Genomic DNA, 10,000 nt, shown 5'->3' with positions numbered 1-10,000 from the left:
TCACTCACTCATTGATTCACCCACTCACTCACTCACTTACCCACCTACCCACCCACTCACTCACCCACCCACCCACCCACCCACTCACTCATTCACTCACCCACTCACTCACTCACTCCCTCACTCACTCGCATCCTGGCAGCACCTTTGAGAGTTTCGCGGTTCATCTTCACCAGTCTTGAGCGTGTCACTGGAGAACACTTGACTCAACGCGCTACTCTCCACTCAACAAGGGCGACACGAGGATAGCTAGCGGTGTACCAAGAGTGTTTGATCGCCACGCCGCGTCCCCCTGGCAAGCTGGCGTGTACTGTGCGAATGTGGCTTGGTGGAAGGGCTGGAGAGAAGGTGGAGGAGGGAGAAATGTGGAGGTAACTTGTGGAGGGAGATATGGAGGACAGACTTTAGCTTTGATAGAGGTGTGGTAGGGTAGTGTGGCTTGGTGGAAGGTCTGGAGAGAAGGTGGAGGAGGGAGAAATGTGGAGGTAACTTGTAGGAGATATGGAGGACAGAAACCATGAAGATAGATGGAATAACACTATTTTAGCTCTTGGTGGAGGTTGTGGAGAGAGAGAAGGTGGAGGAATGGCTCTGGTGGGGGAGAAGTGTGGAGGTAACTTGGGGAGGGAGATACAGAGGAGAGAATACGTGTAGGTGGATGAGGGAAAATGTTAAGACTATCTCATAGCTGCCCAATGCCTCTTACTCTCACACACACACACACACACACACACACACACACACACACACACACACACACACACCGCGTAGTGTAGTGGTTAGCACGCTCGACTCACAATCGAGAGGGCCGGGTTCGAGTCCCGGTAAACGGCGAGGCAAATGGGCAAGCCTCTTAATGTGTGGGGTGTGTTCACCTAGTAGTAAATAGGTACGGGATGTAACTGGAGGGGTTGTGGCCTCGCTTTCTCGGTGTATGTTGTGTGTTGATGTGGTCTCAGTCCTATCCGAAGATCGGTCTATGAGCTCTGATCTCGCTCCGTAATGGGGAAGACTGGCTGGGTGACCAGCAGACGACCGAGGTGAATTACAGAGAGAGAGAGAGAGAGAGAGAGAGAGAGAGAGAGAGAGAGAGAGAGAGAGAGAGAGAGAGAGAGAGAGAGAGAGAGAGAGAGAGAGAGCGCTGCAATTTTGATACTAATGCTTTCAAAAACATCATGGTATCGGTTGCATTATAACCTAAAATGGCACTACAGGGCATTTTAGACTTGAAACCAGCACAATTTGACATTTCAACCCAATTACTGTCGATAAAAACGAGGAAAAGAATGTTACAACGCGCGATAAAGAACGAGGAAAAGAGATGAGACAACGAGCAGAGAGTTCCCAGAGAGAGAGAGAGAGAGAGAGAGAGAGAGAGAGAGAGAGAGAGAGAGAGAGAGAGAGAGAGAGAGAGAGAGAGAGAGAGAGAGAGAGTAAAAAAGTACCGTAATACATTTTTTTTCATTAGTACCCGGTAAAGAGAAACAGTACAGCGAAAGAAAACGCTTATTAAATTCCACACTCCTATTTATTGCTACTATGTTCCCTGCCTACCGTGCGCTTCCTTCCGCCCAGACACACTCACTGCTTGGTGTACTTGAAGGTGAACTGGTTAGGTGTTAGTAGTGTGTGTGTGTGTGTGTGTGTGTGTGTGTGTGTGTGTGTGTGTGTGTGTGTGTGTGTGTGTGTGTGTGTGTGTGTGTGTGTGTGTGTGTGAGGGAGGGAGGGACGCAGAAAGGAAGGAAGGAAGGAAGGAAGGAAGGAAGGAAGGAAGGAAGGAAGGAAGGAAGAAAGGAAGGGAAGGAGGGAGGGAGGGAGGGAGGGAAGTGAGTGAGTGAGTGAGTGAGAGTGAGAGTGGGTGATAACTGATGCAAGAAAATGTGTCAGCGAGTTAGTGAATGAGTGAGTGGTGAGTGAGTGAGAGGGTGTTGACTGAAGCCAGCTTGTAAGTTAAACAGTGAATGAGTAAAAGTGTGTAAATATGTAACAGACAGACTCACTCACTCACTCACTCACACGCTGACAGACCGACAAATCTATCCAGTGAGCGACGAGTGAATGATACAACGAATGAATAAGAGAACGAGTGAATGGATGAATGACACCACAACTAACTGAACACTAATTCAAACTGACGAGCGTGTGACTGGAAAAAAAACAACAATAAGAGAATGGGCGAGTGAGTGAGTGAGTGAGTGAGTGAACAAGTAGACCAGCAAACATACAAGCACCCAAGCACACAAAACAGCAAAGCAAGCACGCAAACTGGTATATAAGTCAGCCAACATGAGTAATCGCAGACCCTTTCCTGATCCTTCACTTACAAGTTTTCACCTGCCCTCCTCCTCACCTCAACCTGCATGACAACACCACCGCGGCCCTCGTGACACGGAGATTGCACGCTAGAGGAAACTTACCAAGGCAGCGATGAGGGTCTTGGAGTGACAGGGCTACATAGGAAGGGGTCTTACTCTTAATTGGGTCTGCTTTGTGAGGACTTCTAGCGACGTTGGGTTGTATTTCAGGTCACATGATGGAAGGTACGTGGAGGTTACTTGTAGAGGAGGATATGGAGGACAGATTACATGAAGAAGGATGGAAAGTGTGTGGCTTTTACGTATGATAGAAGTGTGGTAGGATTGTGTGACTTGGTGGAGGTTGTGGAGAGAATGTGGAGGAGGGAGAAATGTGGAGGTCACTTATACAGGAAGATATTGAGGACAGAATACATGAGGAAGGATGAAAAATGTGTTTTTTTTTTTACATTAATACTATTTTAGCTATGACAGGACTGTGGTAGGATAGCGTGGCTTGGTGGAGGTTGTGGAGAGATGGTGGAGGAATGTTTCTGGTGGAATGTAGAGGTAATTTGTGGAGGGAGATACGGAAAAGAGCTGCCCGATGACTGTTTTTTTTTTGGGGGGGATAAGCAAGAGCAAGTAATGGTTAGCTCTGCACATCATTACAGTTACACCTTCACCTGCACCTGACCGAACTGAACCTAATCTTACCTGAATAATGAATAAGCCCAACGCAACCTAACCTAACCTAATTTAACTCTATCAAATGAAATCAAAATCCCATCCCACCAAACTCAACCTAACCTAACCTCAACTAAACTGTACTCACTTAATTCAATCTGCCAGCCACGCACCACCACAGCTGACTCCCCCGATAACCACCAACCTCGCCACTAACAACCTGAACAACAACACAACATTACTAACCTGAACATTTTTTTTTTTTCTTTAACCAGAGCGAGACTGACGAGATCCACAAACAATACCAGTAAGTCCGCCTGCTCGAGTTTCCCTCACACTCACACACACACACACACACACACACACACACACACACACACACACACACACATGTCCCGCCGCGTCACGCCACCTACCTTCTTGTTCTTCCTCCTGAACCTCATGGCGGGCAGTCTGCGGCGCCCGAGGCTTCTGGAGGAGAGGCGCTGCTAGGGCGGCCCGCCTGGCACACGGCAACATCGCACACGCACTTGGCAACATGGGAGGGATGTCATGTTCCTGCCCCGAGTTAGGTCTTTTTTTCAAAGTCTCTGTCGCCTCTGTGGTGCAATAAGCCTTCCCGATGTAAACCCGTGTTCAGAAACGCTTTGCTCTCTCACAAAGACTATTTCCAAAGCCTCTAGTCAAATATACACTTGTTTTTAAGGCTGTAGTCAAAGACACGCTTGTTTCTAAGGCTCTAGTCAGAAGATACGCTTGCTTTTAAGGGTATTCTTATAGTTCTGGCGATGGATTAGCAAGATTTCTAGTTAATCATAAGGAAAACTGTCTTGAAAATCCTGCTAGTCGTCTCTGGCGGCTTGAAAAGTTGTCGTGGTGAGAGAGCAAGGCGTTTCTAAATATGGACGATATAGATTCACGGACCTTCACGCCATTACGCGCTTACGCCACGCCACTCGGACCGCTGAGAGCTGACTGCCTGACTGACTGCTTGACTAACTGCCTGACCATCCTCTCCTCACTGACCGCTTACCACTCACCACTCACCAGCCGCCGCCACCGCCGCCACCGCCTTCCCCTTCAGGTCATTTCCCGAACTTTTCTATTTATACGCACTCGCTATTTATTTCTCGTAAGGGATGTGGTGGTGGTGGTGGTGGTGGTGGTGAGGGATGGTTTAGGTCACTCATGTTGACCTTTCTTACACACACACACACACACACACACACACACACACACACACACACACACACACACACACACACACACACACACACACACACACACACACACACACACACACACACACACACACACACTTAAAAATCCCTGATAGGCAATTCAGAACTTATTTTATGGCATAGAGAGAGAGAGAGAGAGAGAGAGAGAGAGAGAGAGAGAGAGAGAGAGAGAGAGACGGTAGAGACACAGGTGGCCACAATAGGGAACCAGCTGCGGGGTAACTGGCCATCCCGAGGAGCCAGCTGGTGTGATGGCTGGCCCGGGAGGAGAGACTGAGTGGGGAGGGACGAGGAAAGAAAGGGCCACGTGCACTGCTAAGGGGGGGAGGGGAGGGGAGGGAGGGAGTGGATGGCAGGGCAGGAGAGGGGAAAGAGGGGAGGAGAGGGGAGCAGACACACAGACAATTAGACAGAAGGACAAGAAAATAAAGAAGAAGAAGAAGAAGAAGAAGAAGAAGAAGAAGAAGAATGCCACGTGGAGTCAAATTGGAAACAAATATTCAGATAAAAAACACCTAGAGAGAGAGAGAGAGAGAGAGAGAGAGAGAGAGAGAGAGAGAGAGAGAGAGAGAGAGAGAGAGAGAGAGAGAGAGAGAGACCAATAATAAGGGACTAACAACCCGAGAAAACACAACACAACACAACACAACACACACACAATAGAGAGAGAGAGAGAGAGAGAGAGAGAGAGAAGACACAGAGACACAGAGAGACAGAGACATAAGAGAGACAGAGAACGTGACCCTTTGACCCTCCCACCGTTCCATCACCTTCCACCCTTCCTGTTCCTGGCGTCTTTCCTCCCCGCGCACTCTCGCCTCTCCCTCTACAACGCTCGATTTATCCCTAAACTCCACCAAATATTTCCTATCATTCCTGCCTCTCCCTGCTGGCTCAATAGAAAGAAGGGACGGGAGGAGCAGGGCCGGGAGCAGGGGCGGGGGCAGGGGCAGGAGGAGAGGCTGTAGGAAGGAGAGAGAGGGGAGGATTGAGACGAAGAGAGAGAGGAGAGAAGAGGAAAGACAAGCGGAAGGAGACAATGAAAACACGTGTCAGGCTTGTAATCTAAGAGAGAAGAGGACATGACAGGCCCGCTATCTGATGAAGGAGCCGCAGGTGATGTAGGTGAGGGATCTTGGGCACGTGTTATTGAAGGGGAGGTTGGCAAGGCAGGGCAGGGGAAGACAGGGGGATAGGGAGACAAGATGAGTGGAGGGAAAGAGGGAAAGGGAAGGCAGATGAATAAGGAGGCAAGGTAAAGAGAGATAGGGAAGGAAGGGGAAGGCAGGGGAGTAGGGAGACAAGGTGAAGAGAGATAGGGAAGGAAGGGGAAGGCAGGGGAAATGAAGAAAGCAAGGTAAATGAGGTTAGGAAAGAACGGGAAGGGCAGGGGAATGAGAGGAGGCAAAGTAAGAGAGGTTAGGGGAATGAAGAGGGGAAGGCACGAGAGGAACAAGATAAAAAAGGGAGAAGGGAAGGAAGATGAAGGCAGATAAAGGCAAGGGAGTGAAGAAATAACGTAAAGGAAGGCAGGGAAGGCAGGGGAATGGGGAAGCAACACTAAGAGAGGCAGGGAAGGCAGGGAGAGGCAGAGGAGATAGAAGGTGAAGACGAGATGGTGACAAGATGAGGGGAATGGAGATGAGGTTGCAATGAGGGAGATGGAGAGGATGATGAGGGGATGATGGGATGAAGGAAGGGTGTTGAAAGGTGGAGAAGGGTGGAGGGAGGGGAATGGGAGGAGGAAGAAGAGGAAGAGGAAGGAAAATAAAGGAACACTAAGGATAATAAAGGAAAAACAAGCAATTGATATGTAGATTTTAAGGTAAGTTTGTTTGATTTCATACATTAAGCAAAGAGGGAAAGATGACAGAAAGCTAGATTAAAAGGAGGAGGAGGAGGAGGAGGAGGAGGAGGAGGAGGAGGAGGAGGAGGAGGAGGAGGAGGAGGAGGAGGAGGATGGATGGGTGGCTGCGGCGTCGTAAGGGGAAGAGGAAATGGTGAAGTGGGGAAAGGGTGGCGAGCTGGGACGTGCTAATTGAGTCTTTGTCATCCTAATCACATTACTACCAACCACTGTTGCTGTCTGTCGCTGCCTAGTCACGACCTCCCTCCCCCCGCACCCTCTCTCTCTCTCTCTCTCTCTCTCTCTCTCTCTCTCTCTTGGACTTTCAATCTCTATACTGACATTTTTTTAGTTTTGGTCTCTCTCTCTCTCTCTCTCTCTCTCTCTCTCTCTCTCTCTCTCACGTAGCCACAGAGGCGGGGACGGGAGAGGACGGGAAGACACAGGTGAAGCACAGGTAAACACTCTGACTCCTGGGAATGTGACGTACTTGTGACTAATACTCTCTCTCTCTCTCTCTCTCTCTCTCTCTCTCTCTCTCAAGTCCCATTTTTTTGTGTAGAGACGAGGAGAAGGAAAAATAAAAATAAAAAGTAGGAGCATTAAGAGACCATAAACGTATAATTGGGGCTAAAAATACTATACGGAGAGTGCGCATCACACACACACACACACACACACACACACACACACACACACACACACACACACACACACACACACACACACACACATGGGGAAACACGAAGCCATAAGCGCTTAATGAAAGACAAAAATACACTCGGGAAGAACACACACACACACACACACACACACACACACACACACACACACACACACACACACACACACACACACACGCGCCAGCCAGCCCCTCAAAGTTCGCGTGTCACATAAAAAGAAAAAAAAATAACAATAAAAACAACGAAATAAACAACATTATCGCAACACAACACAAGAAAAACTTCGCTTCCTGCACCTTCGTGACTCGCCACGCCACGCAACACAACGCCACACAACGCACGCGACACAAACACACACAAACACACAAAACCCTCCACTAACACACGCACCACGGAAAACACACGCACGCACAGTATTAACGCCACGCAACACACGCACGCACAGTATTAACGCCACGCAACACACGCACACACAGTATTAACGCCACGCAACACGCACGCACTCACAGCACGTGCAGGGAGAACACAATATGAGGGTGGTGGTGGTGGTGGTATTTCCGCAGCCAGGACACACCCGCACACACACGCCTCCCGCACAACACACACTACTACACCAACACTGCCAACACACACACATCCAGCAGGCCAGTCTTCCCTCGCGGTCTTACTCCAGTCAGCATCACCAGCAGAGCCCAAACTGTCGTACTGCACCACCACCACCACCACTACCACTACCACCACGTTGCTTCTTCCTAGTTGTGTTGTGCTACCGTCCCTCATCCTCCCCCCGGACCCGACAAGCCCCGACCAGCCCCCACCTGCCGTGCCCCGTTAGCTACAGTGCCCCGGGCGGATGGGTCACGGGCGTAGGGTGAATAGGAGTGTTTGGGTGTGATTGGCAAGGTGGTGTCAGTAAGGTGTTGGTTGCGTGGGTGGGTGTGTGTGTGATGGATTGTGATGTCTTGATGATGATGTTGATGTTAATGTTGTTACTGTTGTTGTTGTTGTTGTTGTTGTTGTTACTACTAATACAACTGCTTACTAATGTTCCTACATAATGAAATAGTAGTAGTAGTAGTAGTAGTAGTAGTAGTAGTAGTAATAGCATCATCATCATCATCATCATCATCATCATCATCATCATCATCACCATCACCACCATCACCATCACCACATCATCACCACCACCACCACCACCACCACCACCACCAACTGTAGCGGCGGCAGCGTCACCTTGGTATAGTCGCACCTTCGCTTCCTGCCCCCAGAAGGCCACAAAAACCATTACCCACGTGTCCTTCAGTCAGCGAGGTGCATTGGATCTTCCCTGCCCAAACACCCAGCACACACACACACACACACACACGCCCGGTAGCTCAGTGGTTAGAGCGCTGGCTTCACAAGCCAGAGGACCGGGGTTCGATTCCCCGGCCGGGTGGAGATATTTGGGTGTGTCTCCTTTCACGTGTAGCCCCTGTTCACCTAGCAGTGAGTAGGTACGGGATGTAAATCGAGGAGTTGTGACCTTGTTGTCCCGGTGTGTGGTGTGTGCCTGGTCTCAGGCCTATCCCAAGATCGGAAATAATGTGCTCTGAGCTCGTTCCGTAGGGTAACGTCTGGCTGTCTCGTCAGAGACTGCAGCAGATCAAACAGTGAAACACACACACTAAGAGAGAGAGAGAGAGAGGAGAGAGAGATTGAGATTGAGATTTTGCCTTTAACACCTGCTTCTTTGTGTTTGAGATTCTTGTGACGTGAGGATATCTTATAACGGAAGGATCTAATGTAGGACTCTTACGAATAATAGCATAGTCACACACACACACACACACACACACACACACACACACACACACACACACACACACACACACAAGCTCTGATATCAAGGTCAAGTCAAAACGAGGCGCAAAAAATAAAAGAAAAAAAATCTGTTGACGGAAGTGACTAGTGTGGACTGGAGAGAGAGAGAGAGAGAGAGAGAGAGAGAGAGAGAGAGAGAGAGAGAGAGAGAGAGAGAGAGAGAGAGAGAGAGAGAGAGAGAGAGAGAGAGAGAGAGAGAGATACGAAAGCAGTGAACGGATCTCTAGTAGGTATTCAGTCTTGCAACTAACACCTGTATTCAGAAACGCCTTGCCCTCCCACCACGACAATTTTCCAAGGCCAAATAGACGACAATCCGAATTTTGAAGACAGTTTCTCTCCTTTTGATAAACTAGAAATCTTGCCAATCCAACACCAGAGCCATGAAAATACCCTTAAAAACACGGTCTTCAACTGGACCCTCTAGAAAACATTGCTGGGAAGATCTAAGTGATTCAGATTACAGGCCTCAACACAATCTCCTGAGCTATTGAAATGTACCCTTTGCCTTCACCCACACGTATACTTACCCATTCATTTGTTCTACTTTTAATCCTCCTCATTATTTAACTCATCTTTGTAACACTCAACACTATTTTGTTCGTCTTATCCCTTTTGTGCATAATAAAAACACATTCTCAGCAACTATAAATTAATCTTTCCCATCATTCACACGTATATATTTACCCATTGTTTCATTTCAGTACATTTAGCATCATCTCATTACCTAACGCATCCTTGTAACACCTAACACAATTTCATTCATCTTATTTCCTTTTCAATAACAATAGTTTAATGTTTGCTATCATTCACACGTGTATTTACCGAGTCAGATTAATTTTTCTATTCATTAAACATCACCTCATTACTTTAACTCATCCTTGTACCACTCACCATTTTTTTTTCTTTTTTTTATACCATGTGGGCTTTTCACGGGAATTTATGGGTTAAAGGGGATACTTATTAAGGGTACCTCCTATTTCAAAGCCCACCCCTAGAAACCGTTGCCCCGAGTGAGTAAGCCCAACCTATGCATAATCAAACAAAACATTCTCGATAACAATAACTTAACTTTTGCCATCATTCACACGCATATTTATAGATTCAGTTTCATTTCTCTATACATTCAACATCACCTCATTATTTTGCTCACCCTGCATGAAACATTTATCACCACTCTATTCATCTTAAGACTCATTTGTGCATAATAAAGCAAAACATTCTCAGCAAACGTATATTTACCTATTCTGTTTCATTTCTATACATTTAACTCATTCAGTACAGGGACACCATTTTACCTTGAGATTTGTGTACCATTAGATCATTTGATTGACATTAGGAAGGGTCTATGGAGGTCAGAAGATTAATGGCCACAGTCTTCACTAT

The 10,000-nt window shown here is 47.7% G+C and overlaps 1 protein-coding gene across 9 annotated transcripts in view; it reads right to left on the bottom strand.

Annotated features, from left to right (window-relative positions):
* LOC123515207 (FERM domain-containing protein 4A-like) overlaps positions 1–10,000 on the bottom strand; it is a 289,831-nt gene that overhangs the window by 128,352 nt on the left and 151,479 nt on the right. Inside the window, exon 1 of one of the 9 annotated variants that reach the window (XM_045273741.1) lies at positions 3,398–4,033. The exons of the other annotated variants lie outside the window; for them this stretch is intronic. Coding sequence (XP_045129676.1) covers positions 3,398–3,424 — 27 coding nt within the window. The 5' untranslated portion in view covers positions 3,425–4,033. Of the gene's footprint in view, positions 1–3,397; positions 4,034–10,000 lie in introns of those variants that run through there. 9 annotated transcript variants of the gene reach the window in all.

This window comes from Portunus trituberculatus, chromosome 38 (assembly GCF_017591435.1).
Source record: "Portunus trituberculatus isolate SZX2019 chromosome 38, ASM1759143v1, whole genome shotgun sequence".
NCBI lineage: Eukaryota > Metazoa > Arthropoda > Malacostraca > Decapoda > Portunidae > Portunus > Portunus trituberculatus.
This window is presented reverse-complemented; position numbering and strand designations above follow the sequence as displayed.